Raw genomic sequence first — 21,846 nt, 5'->3', positions numbered from 1 at the left:
AGAGCGAGAGAAAGAGGAAAAAAGATAGAAAGAAATAAAGCCATTTTTCAAGCACCAAAATTCAGGTCCTCATTGACTTTTATGGGTTTTGGGTGCAAGTTAGGGTACAGTTCTGGTACCGAAACTTTGGACTAAAGTTTGCTCAAACCCGATCTTCCACGGACCCGATCTTCCACGGGTCCGCTCATCCCTTGTCAGTATTTCTGTGAAGACACTTAGCACATTTTGATGCCCCTCTCTGATACCACAAGAAAAAAAAGACTTGCAAATCAGCCACATTTTGGTACTTTTCAGCCTGGCAAAGGGGCCGGGACTGGAGGATGAAGGGAAAGCCATGGCCAGAATAAGGATTGTTGTGGTGTCCAGATAATGGAGAAGCGCCCAGATTTTCAATGAAAACACCTTCTAAGCCTTACTATACCTGGAATATGGGCTCCATTACACTTGATATGTAACTCGTGGAGTCCAGTCTCTGTTGGCACATAACGCACGGATACAGTGCCATCCTTATTGTCAACAATATCTGCAGGGGCGGCCTTGCCCGAAGGCATGATGACTTCACCTAAACAGCGGAACCAAAGAAATACGTGAAAAGGAAGTACTGTTCAGGCATAAAGGCCATGTACACATTTGCACAAATTTCTTTTTTATTGTTCATTTACTTACTAAATGCAAAAGTTAGGCAAGTAATAAATTTAAAAAAACAACTTTTCACCATTGTACTGCATGGACCATGGTGTCCAAGTCTGTTACTTAGCTCAAAGCTTTTGCAAAAATGTTACAGATTCTGCTCAGTTCTGACGGCTCCTTCTGCTCCACCTTCTCTTATCTCAGTCTAAGGCCTCATTCAGACGTCAGTTTTTCTCACGTACGAGAAAAAATTAATTATGTTGATCAGTCTTTGATCAGAATGTGGTTCGTGGTCAACAGTTTATCAAAATCGGATATGTCTCTGTGACTTTGCAAAGACCTCTCGATCCGTGAAAAATCACAGACATCTGAATGGCCCCATAGACTATCATAGATACAAGTACTATCCATGAAAACCGTGGATAGCACTCATACGTGTAAATCGGAAGTCTGAATGATGCCTTACAGATAGTAGCAGATAGGAGAATTGGGTTTTACCCAGATCTGCAATGGAGAGGGAAGAAAGAAGTTACAGCCTCAAGGAGGGCAGAGAAAACAGGCTGCAGATCAGTCAGTGCAGGACAGAAGCTGTGCTGATATTTGACGTACTGAAAACCGAAGCACAGCCAGAGCTCGTATTCAGCCTATATTACTGGAAGAGAAACTCCCACAAGAGAAAGATCAGAAACTTGGACTAGACTGCAAACTTGATGCCAGAAGACCAGAAAATTAACGAAAGAATGAAAATTGCAAACAAAAACTTAGCGCGATTATATTAACTAAAGGTATTTGTAATATAAGTAAAAAAATAATTTGTTTTCTATGCCCGTTTCATTTCAGTGTCATAAAAAAAAAAAAAAAAAGAATTTCCGTTTTTGACTCACCTGTTATTTCTCCTGTTCTTACGGCAAATGGGATAACTAAATCGAATGGCTTGAATCCCATACCATTCATAGAGCCAATTGGGGCATAGGCAGTCTCTGACACCTGGGAATGAAAACATCATATGAACACTCGAAGAACATGGCCGCAATTGGAACTGGGGATTTTGCAAATTGACTTGTGTGATAGAAGAATTGCTTTAAAGGGTTAGATAAAGGGGTGGTCCTTTATGAACAGTGGTCTGCTACATATGTCCTCATATAAGGAGGGACGGAGTGAGGCAGCGCATCTCCAAGTATATAAAAAAAGCCACTGCACACTAAGGGCTTGTGCATATTCACAAGGACTGTCAGAATGGAGAAGATGGGAAAAAAAATTCTCCATCTTCTCTCCATCTGACCACACTCCGACCACACTCCAAAAAGGAAAATCTGCAGCACTTCCATTGATTTCCCTTATAGTTTCTAATTCTATGCATGAACAAGAAGGACCAGGATGAGCATTACACTGCTTTTTTTCCCTCCCAAAATAATATATGAATTTGCCAGAGACTATTTATTTATTTTTGCTTGCACCACAATCTTTGCACACAGGGTCAATTTGCAAAATTGCCGCCGTGAATGTGAACCCAAACTAAATATCAAAACTCCTAAAACACCAAAACAGGAAAAAAAAAATAATCTGGAAAAGAAAATGATTTAGACATATCTGTGCAAGCAGTGTAGAGAATGACATAACAGTAGTCACGCGGCGGCACCATCAACTCGGGAGTTTAGTAGTGATGATTTTCAAGAACACAAACCAACAAAAACACATAAAACGCCACAAAAGTGAAATGAAATAGTGAAATGTGTCGTGCAAGAAGGGAACAAAAGTCATCAAATCAAAAGAGGCTTCTTTCGAAGGTCGATAATAACATAAAAGGGATTGGATGTGATTTTTCTTTAGCTCGAAAAGGCAAAAACACGTCATGATGCAATAATAAAGAAATAAGAAAAATGATCAACGTGGCCGAGAGCGGCTCAAGCAGTCCTAAGAAGCAGCAGTGTCAATTCTGTCAAGGAACAAACATGGAAGGAGAGTGGATCGGTTATATGGAGATGAATATATATACCAAGGGTTCATAGCCTGGAGGACAGGCACTAACAGTCTGCTGCTGAGCCACTACTGGGACTTCATCTGTAGCCTGGCGTGGTGGAACAAAAAGGTCAATATCATTTCATCATGGAACAAACAACAAGCAGAACACCGTAATCGCCTTTTTCAGGTTTAGGCTAAAATGGACATTTACAAAAATCCAATACATATTATGGTCACTCCATCCCTTGGCAAACCTGCATAATGGTAAACCCAAAGCGGCACTAGAGGTTCCTCCATCCAACAATATACATTACATATAGTCTACGACAGCCACTTACCATAACAGTGAAGGGGCTATTGGGGATATCTACTCCACCAAAGCGGACATGTATAACATAAGGTCCGGTCTTAGCGGTGGTGTAAAAGATGTCATAGGTGCCGTCTTCGTTCTCGATTACATCAGCTTCTGATTCTAGACCGTCTGGATCTAGTATGCTACAAGTGACCTTTCCTTTTCCGGCAGTTGTGGCATCAACCACAAACCCAACCTCTTCACCGGTCTTCACAGCTGGTTGGATTCCAGGCCCTGGAAATACAAAAAGCAAATGGTATCAACTTTTAGTTTCTGAGTTGAGGAACCTTAACTAGAGGTACAAAACTCCTTAACGAGCACCACGTTGTGTTCAGGGCACAACTTTTGAATTGCCGCCATCTTTAGAGAATGATCACAGTGCCATGAATTGAACAGTCCCAATGTGATAACTTTATTGGTCTTTTCTGGCCCCTTAGTTGTTGAGGCTGATATCGATCTGAGGTGTCTGACAGACGGAGAGGTCTTCATCTGTCCCCTTCCGGCAATATACTCTTATTACAGCCAGGGGCCATAACAATGGTCTTGAGATCTGCTGTAAACGTTAGATATATATCTATATAACAGATAGTCTGTCATTCAGTAATGCTTACAAATAACATGTTATTCAAAGCATCAAGACTCCCAGGAGGACAAAAGTATGATTAAGTTGAAACATACTTCATTTGAAAAAACTATTTTTTATAAATTTTTTTATTTTTAAATAGTCCACATTGAAGAAAAAAAAATCCTGATTTATTTGATGCCACCGCTGCTCTCGTAATAACCCATAGGATGAGGAAAACTGCTTGTCTACCCACATGATTGATGACCGTAATGTTCTTTTTTTTAACTTTAGGTCATTTATTCCCTTTGGCCTATTATTTTGCAGATTCTGCAATGACTAATTTGATAACATGACTTTATTCCAAATCCAGACACATAGATTTAGGAAAACAGTCACCATTAGTGTAAATATCATAGTTTATAAAGTATGGTGGGGGGGGTGGATTATACAGCCTAAAAATAATGTTTGGAAATTATTCAACACATAATTTTGGACCTAAAAATGTCATGGTATGAAGAGGGTGGGCACTGATTAACCCTTTCACTTATATCTACTGTTTTCCCAATTACTCAAAAAGTCTGATCACACCTCAAATCATCACGTACACCCCTTCATAGTACATGAAATTCGAAACTGCTGGATTCAGTTATGATTTCAGTGTAGTTGGACGATTTTAGAGAAGATCATCAGGAAATAACTCACAATGGAAACTCTACAACTGACAAGTTTGGAAAGCGGATTTTATATTTCTTTCATGATAATTTTTAGACCCCCAAAAATTATATACCCATCTCAGAATACATATGTAAAAGTAGAAGATTGAGAAAGCAGGGTTACAACTTCTTAAGACGCCATAGATTGGGACAAAACAATCTTGTTTTCCGCCTAGCTTGGCTTCTGTTATTTTGCACATTTTTCAGGAAATCTCAGGTAGTGATGGGAAATGAAGACTTGGGTGAGACAATGTGTCAGGTTCGGTTTTCCCAGCCTATTAAGTGGCTGTTTGTGACCAAATCATATAGGAATGCAGAAGAAGGAGACGGCGAGGAGAGAGCAACAGGTACAGCTCAAATAACCACATATAAAGAGAGCGATCCCAAATTAGAAAAAAAAAAAGGAGCAAGCGGGCAGGAAAAAAAACCTGAGAGCTCCAAGGCAGAACTGCGCTCAAGACAAATTCAACAAAAGAAAGTAATGTAGAAGTGGATGAAAAAACATTTACTGTAATGTTAACATCTACTTTTCCAGGGCATCTGATTGCTTGAGTTACAGGAGGGAAAACATACATTTTCACACACACCCCCGAAAAAAAAAAAAAAAAAAAAAGTGCGGTTTATTCAGCCCACATCTCTGTGACGTTTTGGCTCACACTGAGCCTTTTTCAAGCCTTGAAATACTTTTCAAGGCTTGAAAAAGGCTCAGTGTGAGCCGAAACGTCGCACAGAGATGTGGGCTGAATAAACCGCACTTTTTTCACCTTGAAAAGTATTTGGAGTGCTGCCTTCTTTTGAGATTATATATATATATATATATATATATATATATATATATATATATATATATATATATATATATATATATATATATATATATACATATACATATACATACATACATGCATATATATATATATATATATACACACACGGTACAGACCAAAAGTTTGGACACACCTTCTCATTTAAAGATTTTTCTGTATTTTCATGACTATGAAAATTGTACATTCACACTGAAGGCATCAAAACTATGAATTAACACATGTGGAATTAGATACTTAACATAAAACTGTGAAACAACTGAAAATATGTCTTATATTCTAAGCTCTTCAAAGTAGCCACCTTTTGCTTTGATGACTGCTTTGCACACTCTTGGCATTCTCTTGATGAGCTTCAAGAGGTAGTCACCGGGAATGGTTTTCAATTCACAGGTGTGCCCTGTCAGGTTTAATAAGTGGGATTTCTTGCTTATAATTGGGATTGGGACCATCAGTTGTGTTGTGCAGAAGTGTGGCAGATACACAGCTGATAGTCCTACTGAATAGACTGTTAGAATTTGTATTATGGCAAGAAAAAAGCAGCTAAGTAAAGAAAAACGAGTGGCCATCATTACTTTAAGAAATGAAGGTCAGTCAGTCCGAAAAATTGGGCAAACTTTGAAAGTGTCCCCAAGTGCAGTGGCAAAAACCATCAAGCGCTACAAAGAAACTGGCTCACATGAGGACTGCCCCAGGAAAGGAAGACCAAGAGTCACCTCTGCTTCTGAGGATAAGTTTATCCGAGTCACCAGCCTCAGAAATCGCAGGTTAACAGCAGCTCAGATTAGAGACCAGGTCAATGCCACACAGAGTTCTAGCAGCAGACACATCTCTACAACAACTGTTAAGAGGAGACTTTGTGCAGCAGGCCTTCATGGTAAAATAGCTGCTAGGAAACCACTGCTAAGGACAGGCAACAAGCAGAAGAGACTTGTTTGGGCTAAAGAACACAAGGAATGGACATTAGACCAGTGGAAAGTTGTGCTTTGGCCTGATGAGTCCAAATTTGAGATCTTTGGTTCCAACCACCGTGTCTTTGTGCGACGCAGAAAAGGTGAACGGATGGACTCTACATGCCTGGTTCCCACCGTGAAGCATGGAGGAGGAGGTGTGATGGTGTGGGGGTGCTTTGCTGGTGACACTGTTGGGGATTTATTCAAAATTGAAGGCATACTGAACCAGCATGGCTACCACAGCATCTTTCTGCAGCGGCATGCTATTCCATCCGGTTTTGCGTTTAGTTGGACCATCATTTATTTTTCAACAGGACAATGACCCCAAACACACCTCCAGGCTGTGTAAGGGCTATTTGACCAAGAAGGAGAGTGATGGGGTGCTGCGCCAGATGACCTGGCCTCCACAGTCACCAGACCTGAACCCAATCGAGATGGTTTGGGGTGAGCTGGACCGCAGAGTGAAGGCAAAAGGGCCAACAAGTGCTAAGCATCTCTGGGAACTCCTTCAAGATTGTTGGAAGACCATTCCCGGTGACTACCTCTTGAAGCTCATCAAGAGAATGCCAAGAGTGTGCAAAGCAATCACCAAAGCAAAAGGTGACTACTTTGAAGAACCTAATAGAAGACATAATTTCCGTTTTTTCACACTTTTCTGTTAAGTATATAATTCCACATGTGTTCATTCATGGTTTCGATGCCTTCAGTGTGAATGAACAATTTTCATAGTCCTGAAAATACAGAAAAATCTTTAAATGAGAAGGTGTGTCCAAACTTTTGGTCTGTACATATTATTTTTATTTCTCCCCCCCCCCCCTCAGGACTATACTTAATGTAGGTAGTAATGTTGAAAATGTACAAAAAGCACCTAAAATTCCTAAAAGTTAGATGTAACAACAGGCAATTGTCTGCGGACATACTCCATGTATGATTATACCTGCTGCTGTACACTTGCTGGCATCTCCAGAGGGCATTGCCCTAATTCTGTAAGGGGAATAGGGTATGTCATCGCCACCATATTTTACAGCAACCTGATAGCGGCCAGTTTTATCCGGGACGTAGGAGACGGCATATGTTCCATCCTTGTTGTCCAGGATTTGCGCCTTCTTTGGTTTACCTTCTTGGTCCTAACAGCAACAAAGGATATAAAAACATTTAAAATACTAACCTCCCAAAACGTAATGACATACACATGACAGTATTGTGAACAGCTAAAGAAACACAACCCGAATCACAATATTGTTACAATAGAACAAACATCAATGAAAACTACTGCTCCCTTGGAAGCCATAGAGCGATCATCTTCAGTTACAACGGCATGTTTTGAGAATTTGCCCAGAGTGTATTCTTTGTCCATCTACACAGATTTCGGAGAATATCCCCCCTAGGCTCCAAGTTTTCCTTTAATCCCTAAACAAACAGCAATGTTTTTCATTACACATGATTTACACTTTGTAACTAGCACGAGGGAATAGCATTAAATCCCCAGCATCCTGCAATAGCCGACATCAGCAACTGGCAGAAACATACAGTCATCTCAAGCACTTCTTTTGTACCCAAAATCTTTATAGGTGTTGGACGTTTGTTTGCTACAGCACTCCAAATCTGAGGCTTAGAATAGATTTAAAGAATTTTCCAAGACCACAATATTGATGGTCTATCCTTACTCCTGATGATCAGGAAACAATCATGGGGAGTTCCAAAAGTCAGACCCTTCACTAATTTGATATTGATGATCCATCACAGATCAATATTATGTTCCTGGCTGGTTGCAGCCATTACTAGAGGGCCACAAGAGCAGAGCAACAAAGTAGTCACAGCTATGAGATAAGCCATAAATGTCTGAAAGACGTAGGTCCCAGAGGTAGGACCTCCAACTGTCTCCAAAACTAAAGGTCCTCCAAAAACCAACCCACTAGAAGAGGCGACATCCAAAAAAAGTCTACATGGAGAGGTGGCTGTGCATGTGCGCCTCTCCATTCACTTCTATGGGTTTTATGGAAATAGCCAAGCAAACGCACTATTTCTCCGTACCCTCGTTGGCCCACCACGCAGGATGGAGGTTGGAAGACCCCATTCCAGAGATGGGAATTAATCTTAAAAGTTGATCCGCATGCATCAGTAATTTATGGCATATCTTATGGATAAGCCATAATTCTCCAACAAGGGAATATAACTTTGATCAGCAACTGGTGTGGCTATTTTAGACATCTGACGTAAAATATGGAGTTCCTATGGTTCCCTATTATAGGCCTCAAGATGCCATGAGTACTGTAAATATGGTGTCACCATATCCTTGCCCAGAAGCAAAACTCCTGCATACCATCAATTCCCAGTAGTCACATACATGGACACTGATGGACAAGATCTATGACATGGGATCCCACATAGAACTATGAAAATAAAAAATAAAAAACTACAAAGGGTTTAATAAATAGTTTGATCTAAAAATAATAAAACATCAACTACAGTAATTTTTATTACCCCAGTGGGACAATAGAAGGCATTTTAGAGCATAAATAGATCAGATTTTCATTATATTGAAGAGTGTGGGAACAAAACAAAAACATTTCAAGAATTAAAAACCCATAAAAATGACTTACAGTTACTTGAACAGAGAGATCTCCTAATCCGGCATCCTTAGCATTCACGGCAAAGTCAACAGGAAGACTAGCAGGAACCCCCTGTGAGCTGAGACCCGGGCCGCTGGCTGTCACTTTGCTTGGATCATATGTAGGTAGAACTTTAACTTTGAAAGGACTGAAAATAAAATGGAAAAAATATATATTAAAATATACCGTAATAAGAAAAAGTCGACTATGATGGAGACTGTACATAAAAAAAAAAAAAGATTATTCTGCTGGTGCTTCACAAATGTAGAGAAAAAGGAAAGATGATTTGGTGGTCAAAAAGAGGTACCTAACTGCTGCTATAAATTCAGAACTTGAAGGCTTGCGCTATAATACGGTCCTTTCAGCTTAAATAGTCACTATTGCTTCTATAAACAAAGACCAACGCATCAACTAGTAAAATGGCAAAGCTAAAGTGACGAGATCACCCTGAAAAATCATCCCACCGTGCCAATCACTAGGGTTTTCCTTCTGTATAAACTTGATGTCATCTGCCTATTTTCAAGTGTAATCTGTCTCTATAGTGGCTCTTTGTCTCCTTACGGAAAGGAGGGGCGGCTATTTGTCGCCTTACAGAAAGGAGGGGCGGCTCTTTGTCGCCTTACGGAAAGGAGGGGCGGCTCTTTGTCGCCTTACGGAAAGGAGGGGCGACTCTTTGTCGCCTTACGGAAAGGACGGACGGCTCTTTGTCGCCTTACAGAAAGGAGGGGCGGCTCTTTGTCTCCTTACGGAAAGGAGGGGCGGCTCTTTGTCGCCTTACAGAAAGGAGGGGCGGCTCTTTGTCGCCTTATGGAAAGGAGGGGCGGCTCTTTGTCGCCTTACGGAAAGGAGGGGCGACTCTTTGTCGCCTTACGGAAAGGACGGACGGCTCTTTGTCGCCTTACGGAAAGGAGGGGCGGCTCTTTGTCACCTTACGGAAAGGAGGGGCGGCTCTTTGTCGCCTTACGGAAAGGAGGGGCGGCTCTTTGTCGCCTTACAGAAAGGAGGGGCGGCTCTTTGTCTCCTTACGGAAAGGAGGGGCGGCTCTTTGTCGCCTTACAGAAAGGAGGGGCGGCTCTTTGTCGCCTTACGGAAAGGAGGGGCGGCTCTTTGTCGCCTTACAAAAAGGAAGGGCGGGTCTTTTGTCTCTACAGAAATTAAGGTTGGATCTTTTCTCAGCTTTTGGAGAGGAGGGGCTGGTATACAGATAGTAACATATGGTTTATTCAACTTTCGATGACCTGCAAGCCCATATAGAGAACTTAGAAGGGTTGAACCTACTGACAGATTCTCTTTAATGTGTAAAATTGCAAAGTGCTTGTAAAAGCAAGCAACTTTTTAACTATTTTAAAAAATTCTGTTTGTTCTAATTGTTGTTTTTTGCCAAGAATACCAGTCTACCAACCCGTGGATGTTCTCCTGGGCAAAAACTGCAGTGCTTACAAGCTCTTCCAATAAAGCTTGTAAGCAGTGCTCTGAAACTACAGTAGATTCAATCAGTGTCAGTTCCCCTGAGCTTGCAGCATCAGAGAGCACATAGTTTGAGTAAGCGGTGCCAAAATTATGCTACTATAAACTGTCAATCAATTAGGAGCACACCGTCCCTAGTAAGCAGAAATCCAGGAGGTAGGGGATATGGGAGTTTCTAAAAAAACAAGATGAAACAACCCCTTTAAACAAATCACATAATATATGTTTTGACCAACACTCACCTCCGAGGAATCTCTTCATCTGCGTATTGTACTGACACAGTGTAGGGACCCTCTACACTAGGGGTGTAAGCCACAGTATGTGTCCCATCTCCATTTTCTGTTATATCCACCGGCTCCACAACTCCTAGGGATCAAAATGAGATATAAACAGCCGATCGTAACTCTTCAATTGTCCGGAGGTTTGCAGTAGGTGACTCTTGAGGTGTCATACCAAGACGTTGAGGCTACTACCAATTACACTGGTGAAACAAGTGAGGAAATGGTCTCATTTTCTTCACATGTTTTATGGCCTTAAACAAATCCGATAAATGAACTGAGACCAAGAACTGATCTTGGGACAAAAGCCACAGAAAAATGGGACTATGCCGAAATGGCCAAGCACATGTCAACAGAAAAGCCCATCTCTTTCATCCACGTCAACCATAGAAACCCTTTGAAGTTTCTTGTTAACCTCGGCTGTAGGGAATTATGGTTTTGCAGTGCTCCAGGAGATTTTACAAAGATCATACAATTTCCAACCTTTTTTAGAAAATATATATATATTTAATTTAATTTTTAATTTTTTTCCAAACTGTAAATACGATCAGTTACCCTACGTGTCAGTTCCATAGATTTCTACAATGGAGTAGTTCCGATATGCAACCGATTTCCAGATAAAAAATGGCTGAAAAATCATTGACCGCTATGAGCAATACTTCATTCATCTTGTAGACAACCATTGCTCTTATATACCGAGACATCAGATATTTGCATCTATGCTGGATTGTAAAAGGTTGTCTCCCAAGAAAATAAACCACAATCATGTATGTGCATGATGAGCATCAGATAGCTTCATAAACTAATACATAGGCATACAATTTTTTTTGTTTTTCTAGAAAAGGTGTAGAAATTGTAATCCATTTAGAAATTACAGATGTAGTAGAGATGAGCTCTCCACATAAAGATCGGAGTATCAAAACTTGGATCCAAAATAGGTTAAAGGTATCAATCCTCCTAAGATGTCTATATGGTTATATAGGTCATAGGAAGCTGAATAAAATGAAACCTTGATATCTGCGATCCGATTTCTTATTCCAGAGAAATCCACGTTTTTCCTAATATGTAAATTAGTTGTTGAGATCTATGGGCTGAACATAGATCTCCCCGAGAATCTGCCTCCAGAGCTTGTTTTAAATGCAAGTGGGCATTACCAGTGTGAGACATGTATTGATTGACAGTTTCCTCTCCTGATCTACATGTAACATCTCACTTTCATTTAAAACAAGCTCTGGAGGCAGATTATCGGGGAGATTCATGCTCCGCCCATAGATCTTAACAGCTCATTTACATGTTAATAAAAAGCATAGCAAATAAAAAAAAAATGAAAGGAACTTTAAAAAAAATCCCAAATAATTCTACTATAAACATAGCAAAAAAGGCAATGGTATTTACCAGCCAAGTTCACAGAAACAAATGCACAAACAGGATTCTGAGGACCCCGTAAATAAAGGAGGCAGCACAAGTGCAAAACACTGATGAAACAACCACTCGACACCTACCAGTTTATGGAGTGGGTGATTGCCCACTATTGGAATTGCACATAGATGAAGCTTGCAATAAGGCACAAGTCACACACATGTGAAGCACAGTGCCCATCCAACAGCCTATTACACGCCCCTAATATTCGATTAGGTGGGCTGCCCAACACCATCACAGAGGTACAGGCCCCTAGAATACAAGGACATCATTGATGGGCCTGGCTGCACCCTGCAAAAAATATATAAAAGGTGCCTAATCGAATCCTGGAATAAGACATCGGATCGCAGATATCAAGGCATTATTTTATGCAGCTTCCTATGACCTACATGCCCATATAGACTGCTTAGGAGGGCTGATCCTACAGACAGGTTCCCTTTAAATGCATGTATTTGGGCCTAAAAATATATTTTTTTACAATTGGGCTTCATTAAACCGTTTGCACCGTTTGGCTTTTACAGGCTCTGTATTTTCCGGAGCATTCAACTTTGATGTCGTCTGTAGTGATAAATCAGCAGAGAGCTCAGAGACAAGGAGATAAGAGAGTTGAATTTGTAACTTATCAGAATGAGCTCGCTGGTGGTTCCTCAGTTGACTCATTCTACAGAGACTGCAAAAACAAAAGAGACTATAAGACAAAATGGTGCAAATTTCTCAATGAAACACAAATGCAAAAGTGATTTTTAGCTCTGGGTGCTTTTGAAAAGGTGGAAAACCTCAATTTTACCACATCTGCAAGTACAAAAAAACAAAGAGGCCAAGTGATATTTCATATAGAACTGCCTAGTTTTTGTCTTTATGATATTACATAAAGAGAGCAGATTTTGTAATAATACCAGGACATTCACCTCATCATATAAGAGCCTTTTTTTTTTTTATATCCTAGGCATAGCAATTCTCATTGAGTGCAGTCCTTGGTATTATTAGAGCGATTTTTCATTATATACATTTCAAATGTATTAAAATCATGAGTCATTATTGGTAAAAAGAGTCCAGAAACCCCAAAGTCAAGTAGTGATAGTGAAGGAAGCAGCAGCAAGCGATCCAGAAAAGCACATCCCAAATAAAGGAAGCCGACACCAACATACAACAAGGTTGCAGCATGCACATTCACATGGGACTGCCAATTTCTGATTTATACTCATTATTTATACACATAGACATATACTCAATTGCAGGCCAGTAAGAACGATATTAGCTGGAACAATGGAGAGTCATCTGTCATAATTACATAATAGAAAGCTATATATTCCCTTCATTTCTGTAAAAAAAAAAATATGAGTTCTTAAAGGGGACCCATCACTTGCCATAAATATGCAAGTTTTTTTTACCTTGTGTAAATGCCGCTATTCTCCTGAATTCGGTGATGTCTTTCTTTGGTTTCTGCGTTCCTCCGTTCTTGAGATATGGCCCCTTCTTCTCTGTATGTAAATTAACTGGGTGTGGTCCTCAAGAAAATTTCATTAAAGAGCTGGTCCTACCCACTTGGCTAACAAGACTAGATTTCTATACAGGGAAAAGGGGGCCATATCTCAGGAACGGAGAGGCGCAGGAACAAAAGAAAAACAACGCCGGATTCAGGAGAACAGCGGCATTTACACCAGGTAAAAAAAATTAATCATTTATGACAAATGACAGATCGTCTTTAATGGCACATCTCATTGTAGTTGTGAATAAATGAAGTCAATAATGTCTTATGTAAGTGGCCATAAGATATAAGGCAGTTTATATTCTGAGCCACCGGTATGAAGGACAAATTTTCTAGAAAGTCATTATCTCAGATAAGCAATAGTTTAAATAATCTTCTCATAGAAAAAGTGATGTATAAAATGTTTCATGGTAAGAAACAGAAGAACACACAACACATCGTGTCAATCTGCTGCAGGCTGTGAGTCCACCCTATGTTCCCCAGCACTTGGTCCATATTCCCCAGTGATATCCAAACTTTTTCACTTCCCAATCTTGTTCTCTTGTTAAATCCTGAGCACAAGGACCTGATTGTTCTATGCTCAGTCCAGCAATCATCAGTATAGTACTTGTCAGCTGACACCATTCTCCAGGATAGCCTGCTGCATCTCAGGTGTGTTCCCACGGGGTCTGTAACACAAGCTCTATTGCCCCCTCAGAGTAGTGACTACTGATGTCGATCAGGTAGCACAGCTCACAGTCTAAGAAAAAACTTCCACACAGCGTAGTTCTGAAGAGTAGGAAGAACTATCTGTGATCAATTGGCGTGGCGTCCTATATAATATGCTATTGCTTATAGGATTCTCCCAAAATAGTTGCTTTGGATTACCGTACCTATATCCTGACTGTGCTGGTGTCAAAGTGAGCATTGAATCATTGAACGTAAAAAAACAAACAAAAAAAAGGAATACATATCCAAAAACACACTATATTTGTTATTTTGTCTTTTATTACAATTAATTTTATTACTGAGAAATATATGAATAAATCTTTGTCTCAGGGGCCCAGCCATGTCTCCCTTGTAGCTGGTTGTAGAGCGACTGGCTGTAGCAGGAGCCTTTTTACTGTATGAAGAAGAATAAGAAGATTGTTCTACCAGCTGAAAATAGCTTCTTGACGTGGCAGCTAATCATGTTTGATCCAACCACCATGATTAAAGAGGTTGTTTCAGGTCTTATTTTCATATTGCCCACAACTGTTACTTGCCACAGGCGAGTTTGAACAGGTGTCACATGCTTGAAGCAAAGTTGTTTACCCACAATTTTGAAAAACTGAGAACAATTTTGCCCATTTGTTTTTTTTTTGGTGAAATTATGTCCAATTTGCCTTCTTTTCTCTTTTTTTGTGTTGTTCCAATACTAACAAAGGAAATAAACGCATATAATTAAACATGTGTAATTGCAATAATTTTCTGGGAAAAGTACTTCATTTTCTGGAACAATTTAAAGGGTGCCAACACTTTCGGCTATGACAGTATATATGCCTGGTATTCTAGTTTACCCTCACTCAAAGAGCTGAGCAGCAATACTACCTACAGCCCTTGGACTGGAATGACCCCATTTCTGGGAAAAAGATCAACTTTTTTATCATATTTCCCCATTTGAAACTTTTTTACATTACAGAGAAAGGTTGCCCAAGAAAGCCTAGTATCGCCCATCAAAAACGGTAAATATGAGACACAACATTTTTCGAGATTAGGTTCTTACTAGCCAGTTACAGACTCAGGAACGTACCTCTTAATTTATAGTAAATCATATTCTCCACCAGTGAATATTGGAAGATTTAAAGTGACACAAAACCACAATCATTGACTAATGAGGAGCAGCCAGAGACAGACCAAAAACCAGAACTGATTAATATTCCACTTGTTCCTGGAGCAGATGACAAAAGTCCAAACCTGGCTCCTTTGCATCTCGCTTGAAGTCACCTTTAAAGAAATTTGTAATGGCTTTCATGGGGCTCCGTTTCGTTAAGGAGTCCGTTTCATTAGCTAGAAATAAATACTGTTATTGTCACCTATCAGAACAATGTTACTATAAATTATGGGCATGGAGACACAATAACCCAGGGCGAAAAATATGAGAAACAACAAGGATAGCAGCAGATTATCTACTTTAGCTAAACAATTCAGCTAGACATTTAATGTCATTAGATTGGAGAGTATCAAACTTATTGTCAGGGAGCAATAGCTGTAGTGATGCTAAAGCCCTGATAATAGTTACGTAGGATCCCAACTGCCTGGTATATGGAAAAATTAATCACTAACTGGTTGAGAGGTATGATATTTTCTGAAAATAGAATATACACGACTCTGAAAATTACTGTAAAAGGAGATAAAAAGGCAGTATACAACTAATGTTTTAATGGAGGACGTTTTATTAAAGTGGTGTCTAATCTTCAACTATTCCTCGGATTGGTGATAACTTGCAAACAGCTAGACCCAAAATCACCAGAACTATACCCAGATATCTCAACCAGTCCCTTAGACAGCAAATTAAGTGATAGTACAAGACAGTATTTCAGTGATGAAGTGGGTTCCCAGAAGTCAGACCCCTAACAATTGACCAGATATCAGTTAAAAATTGGTAAAGACTCTTTAAAACTGGTATACCACTTTAAAGAGGTATTTCCATCTTTTAGATTTATGGCATATCCACAGGAACCGCAATGGGAACCTTAACCATCCCAAAGGAGATCTTGACAGGCACCGCTGTCAGTGGGCAGGTGGTTACATTTCCCATTCATCTGTATGGGAATTTTGACTGCCTTTTCATTGACAGCAATGCATTACAGGCCTCATTTCCAACATATTTGCAACCCACATTAACTATACATTTATGACAGATCCTGTGGAATACCCATTTAAATCTAGGCACACACTAGATTGTAAGCAATCAATCTGCTGGGAAAGCAAAAAATGACAGAATTTGGTATAAGTAAGCAGCGGCAGTTGTATAATATATTGAGTGTCTTATGAGAATATGATGCAGGAAATTATATTAAGTGGTCATGCTGAAGAAGATACTGAATTATCAAATATAAAAGGGCTCTGGCATGTTAAAAGCTAGGAGAAATAAAATGAAAGAAAGGCTTTCCAAAAGTTGGAGCTAAATCGGGCTCATGAAATGACAGGAAATTAGATACAAAATAATAAACCCAAAAGCTCCATCACAGAGTATAAGTCTTAGAATCTCTTACCTCTGGGTCCGCTCACTGCAACACTAAGAGGAGCAATTCCGGCTTTGCTGGCATCTACAGTAAACTGCTGTGGTATTTTAGCCCGAACGGCATTTCCAAGTCCAATTCCAGATACCTTCACTTTACTGGGGTCTACGACATCTTTTACAGGAACTTTAAATGGGCTACCTGCAACAAGGAAAAGATAAAGACTGAGAAGGGAAAGTCCATGTCACAGTTATTACATTCCGTCTCATAGCGGGGCTCAAGTCTGCATGAAATCCAACAAGAGATTAAAAAAAGATTAAGGGGGCGATTCTACACTCATAAAGGGGTACTGATGCAGAATCTATTCGTTTTAGCCCTTTTGACTAATCAGATATAACAAGGTGGCCAAAGCAATGAGTCTGAAGCTAAAGCAACAGGTGGAAGCATTATTGTTCTGTAGACTGGTGTACCAATACTTCTGGCATATTTGAGCCGCCCTTGTATTTTATGGATGACAATTTTCTGAATAGCCACTATGTAATACAAAAGTTTCTCCTGAAGCAGCCACTGAATTGACCACAGCTTCTCCTTGCAGAATCATAGACTGTTCCAGTTCAAAGAGACCTTCAGGGTCATTGTGTCCAACCTCTTGTTCAATGCAGGATTCACTAAACCATCTCAGACAGATGTCTGTCCAGCCTATATTTGAAGACTTCCATTGAAGGAGTACTCACCATCTCTCGTGGCAGTTTGTTCCACTCATTGATCGCCCTCAATATCTAATCTGTATCTTCTCCTTTTCAGTTTCATTCCATTGCTTCTCCTGTTTCCATATGCAAATGAGAATAAGGATGATCCCTCTACACTGTGACATCCCTTCAGATATTTGTAGACAGCTATTAAGTCTCCTCTTAGCCTTCTTTTTGCAAGCTAAACATTCCCAGATCCTTTAACCATTCCTCGTAGGACAGTTTGTAGTCCGTTCACCATCCTGGTAGCTTTTCTCTGAAGTAGCTCTAGGTTTTCAATGTCTTTTTTACAATGTGGTGCCCAGAACTGGACATAGTATTCCAGATGAGGCCTGACCAAGGAGGAGTAGCGGATGATAATTTCTTCACATGATCTAGACTCTACAGCATGCTTCTCTTAATACATCCCAAACTGTGTTTGCCTTTTTTGCTGCTGCATCACACTGTTGACTCATGTGCAGTCTGTGATCTATTAGTATACCCAAGTATTTTTTCACATGTGCTGTTGCTTAGTTCTATTCCTCCCATTCTGTAGATGTAATTTTCGTTTCTTGCCAATATTTATAATCTTGCATTTCTCCCTTTTAAAAACCTTTCTATTACTTGCTGCCTAGTGTTCAAGCTGCTCTTGATCCTTCTGAATTCTTTCTCCGTCTTCTCTAGTGTTCGCTATCCCTCCTAGCTTTGCATCGTCTGCAAATTTGATTAGATTACCTTCAGTTACCTTATTCAGATCATAGATAAAAATGTTGAACACCACTAGGGCCAGGACACACTTCCAATAGGATGAACAACCATTTATTACCACTCTGAGTATGATCACTGAGCCAGTTATGAATCTAATTAACCATAGCCTTGTTAATTACATACATTTTTTCAATAACGATGGAATGAGATACTTTATCAAATGCTTTGCTAAAGTCGGGTAGGACCAAAGATGAGTAGGACCAAAGATGAGTAGGACCAAGGGTGAGCAGGTGATCGTCTTGGTGGTCTAATTCTGAAACTCCATGTAGTCTATGCAAGTTACTGGTATTTTCTATTAAGACACATTGTACGCTACGGAGGCATTTTTCCCCCTGAATTACTATAAAACCAGTAAGACATTAAGAGGAAAACCACAGACAGGACATGAAGTTACCTCATTCTGTCACTGGTCCATTAATAAATGGAACAGGCTGGATACAAAATCACAGTAATAAATATATATATCCCATAAAACGTGAGAGCAGCATAGACCACAGACAGCGCTGTTTATTAGGTTAATACAGCAACGGTCGTGATTTATACCTGGAAATATTCCCCTTTACCATTTTTAACAGAAGAGACCAAGCCAAACAAAGCAAAGGGCAGGACCTCAACGTACCTGGAATGTGTTCCCCGTCATACGTGATATTAACATCGTATTCTCCTGGAGCGTAAGGAATATATTCTACACTGCAGCTTCCATCCTTATTATCTTTACAAGACATTTTGGATTCTGAGGGACCCTCGACTGTTATTCCCAGACCACCAATTCCAGCACCTCTGCAACAAGACGTTGAGCAGAACAATAGGTTAACCTCAATATTTATTACTTGACCCAGCAAAAAAAAAGCACCAAGTTCACGAAGAGTTTAACAGCCTATTGCTCCATTAGAACGAGATTATCATGATGTAGAATAGGTAGATACAAATATTGAATGCTGTGTTGTTCCACATTTATGCAATTGTATTCATGCATTTGGTTGAGCACAACACACAAATACAGAAACAACAATAAAGAAGGACAGGAGTTGTATTTGAAGAGGACCTGCCAGCAAGGAAAAAGTGGCAAGGTTTTGTTCCCATCTTATTCCTCCTGCCCCCATAACAATTTGGTTTTGTTCTTTGACATTTTGTTTTTGTCTTTTTTTTTTTTTTTTTTTTTTTAAATCCATCATTCGGTTCCAGAGCTATTTTGTTATTTGGTGCATCCAATTATGCTATTTTTTAGGGTCTTTACTATTAAATTGCTCGCAAGGTTATTATGCAGAGATTAGCACCAAAGGACAATCCTGTGAGCGATGCCATCTCGTAAAAGATAAAAGTTGCCATACTAGACTCAACTATTAAAAAAAGAAAAAGTTTCATATCAGTCCATTTGGAGGAGTTATAAAAACAAATAGATAAAAATGGAATAAGGGGAGCAGCAAGAGCAAAACTGCCCACTTTTGACTTGATAACAAGATGACTTTAACTTACCAACTAAGTTAATAAAACTTAAAAGTAGCAGAAAATGCTATTTAAAAAAAATAAATAAATAATGACCTTTTTGTTTTGTTTCTTATGCAAATAAGGGGCCCCAATTTTTATTTACAAGCAGCCAACACTCAAACACTTGACCCATTAGGCCAGTTACAGCCTCGGTGGCCTTGTGTCCTACTGCTGCCATCATGGCTACCTTAACTGAGCAGTGATGACAATATCTTGGCATGTGATGATACTAGCCAGCTTCTATGCTAGACTGACTGGAAAGAAAAGGCAAGAATTTTATTTTTTATAACATTTGCTGCTTTTATTTTAGTTTCTAGGGTTTGCTAACTAGACATATACTCAATAAGGAACATTTTGCGCATTTTTGGCCACCAACTATGGTTAGAAGTTTGGATACACCTTTTGTTTGAAGGAGTTGCTGTATTGAAGAATGAACCCCAATTTTTCATAGAATAGGAATGAGCAGCCACAAGAGGAAGCCCTTTTCATATACCCAATTAGGATATGTGGATATCACAGGGACTGTCTGACTCAGAACCATGTCCCCTACATGACATATCGAGTATTACCAATTACTAAGTTTTAAGAGCCTGTTCTGTAAGTATAAGAGTGTCCATGTATGTTATGCTTTATGTGCTGTAGTTATGGTTGGCGTAGATTTACCAACTTTAATAACTGACTACCAAGTCATTTTCTACAATGAAAGGGGATGTCTTTGGAGCGCCCCCAGACGCAGGGCTGCGGGACACTCGGTACCGGGCTTCTCAGTCTCAGGGTTGTCACGGTGGCCTGACCCGGTCCGTGACCCTGCTAAGGGGCGTCCAATTAAAGGTGGCGTGTGTGGTGCGATGAAATGACGAGGACACAGGGTTGCAGTCTCTTTACCTCTTTACTGAAGGCTTCAGGATCCGCAATCCGGAGCACTGCTAACCGGGCTGGCTGAGACCGGCCGGTCCGAAGGCACATCCAGAGTTCCCTTCACAGGTGGAAATCAGTGCCTACCTTCTAGCGCCTGTGTGTTGTAGTACTTCCCTGCTGAGCACCACGGGATAGTCTTCACAACTGTTGTGTCTGTTCCTGATGTTCTTTCTCACAACTCTCGTTTCTATTCTGATGTTCTTCTCCGTCCCCCAGATGATATGGCTAGGACGCACCCGTATGACGGGTAGGCCTGGAGTTCTTCCGGGACCCTAGTGACGCCCCTCTCCCACAATTGCCCCCTATGTCTGCTTAGGTGATTTAGGTGAGACAGCCAACCTATAATTAACTGTCCTGCCGCCGTTTGAAGTAATGCTTAGAGCCCAATACTTCTTCGGCGTTCCGGCCACCGGTGACGCGCCTCAGTAGGATGTTGCTGATCTCGGGGCACGACTCCTACTGGTGTTATCTCCTTTTCGCTGCGATCTCGTTTCTCACTGCTTCACAATAAACCTCGCTTCTTGTCCTTTCTTAAGATACCGCCGCAAATCAGTGCAGGCGTGGTCCCGTAATGTTCTCTTCTGTTCGCTAGGCCTCTGCCAGGATCCCACCCCTGACAGGGACCCCCCTGAATCTTCCCCTGCAACACCCTCTGCCACAGGATGTTGCCTGGTTCCAACCCAGTCAGCTTCTCTCTAACTTCCTATCCAACCCCCAGTTTTACCAGATTGTGAGGAGTGGCCTAATACATAGCGCCCTTAGCTCCCCCTGGAGGCCAGACTGTGAAGTGTATTGGTGCCTGTGATACCTGGTCAGGTGAACTCCTTCAGTGCAATCAGATGTACCATCACTCCCCTTAGTGGCAGAGCGATGTCACTGCAACAACCAGGTCTCTAGGGCGCTGCATCTTTATGAGACAATTAGTTTAAAGTTTATAGAACAGGTGTAAATGGTAACGTCTCATCAAAAAAGCTGCAGATAAACCGCATTATTGAAATTCCATGATCTTCTGGGAGCCAATGAGACCAGTGGGAGCCTTATTTTTGCAAAACTACAGCCCATTCGCAATTGTAGTTGTATAATAATCTCTTACTTTAGCCACATGTTGGCTAGAAAAATAAAAATCAATGCATCACAGTTCTGCTTTAACACTGGCCCATAAGAGAACAGGAAAATCCTCCGGTGGGCCCCCATGCAGCAGCGGGCCACCAGCCTCTTATGTGAGCAGTACTTGGCACAATATACTTAATTCAGTATAAACAAACAAAGGCAGTATCTTATTCATTTACCAACCAACCCAGTTTATTCCTATAAACATTTGTGAACAAGCATAAAGTCATTTTTAAAAAGCTGAAAAGTGGGGCCTGGAGTTGATGTCCTTGGCACCCCCGGTCCGAAAGTTGAGCAGATCATACGATATATTAGTGAGGGTACACTTTACATCTGTACAGGATATGTCTTCATTGTAAAATCATTTGAT

General features: G+C 40.4%; 1 protein-coding gene across 4 annotated transcripts in view; it reads right to left on the bottom strand.

The window, feature by feature from the left end:
• Nucleotides 1–21,846, bottom strand: part of FLNB (filamin B) — a 167,865-nt gene that overhangs the window by 24,342 nt on the left and 121,677 nt on the right. For 2 of the 4 annotated variants that reach the window (XM_077278608.1, XM_077278607.1), the window contains exons 24-32: nucleotides 18,580–18,740; nucleotides 16,498–16,665; nucleotides 10,318–10,441; nucleotides 8,600–8,756; nucleotides 6,934–7,123; nucleotides 2,931–3,178; nucleotides 2,627–2,698; nucleotides 1,515–1,617; nucleotides 422–562 (exon numbers count right to left, since the gene is read on the bottom strand). In XM_077278608.1, coding sequence (XP_077134723.1) covers nucleotides 422–562; nucleotides 1,515–1,617; nucleotides 2,627–2,698; nucleotides 2,931–3,178; nucleotides 6,934–7,123; nucleotides 8,600–8,756; nucleotides 10,318–10,441; nucleotides 16,498–16,665; nucleotides 18,580–18,740 — 1,364 coding nt within the window. The remainder of the gene's footprint in view (nucleotides 1–421; nucleotides 563–1,514; nucleotides 1,618–2,626; nucleotides 2,699–2,930; nucleotides 3,179–6,933; nucleotides 7,124–8,599; nucleotides 8,757–10,317; nucleotides 10,442–16,497; nucleotides 16,666–18,579; nucleotides 18,741–21,846) is intronic. The other 2 variants (XM_077278609.1, XM_077278610.1) reach the window with 1 other exon arrangement.

The sequence above is a fragment of the Ranitomeya variabilis genome, chromosome 8, assembly GCF_051348905.1.
Source record: "Ranitomeya variabilis isolate aRanVar5 chromosome 8, aRanVar5.hap1, whole genome shotgun sequence".
Taxonomy (NCBI): Eukaryota; Metazoa; Chordata; class Amphibia; order Anura; family Dendrobatidae; genus Ranitomeya; species Ranitomeya variabilis.
The sequence above is the reverse complement of the archived record's forward strand: the minus strand, read 5'-3'. Positions and strand labels throughout refer to the sequence as shown.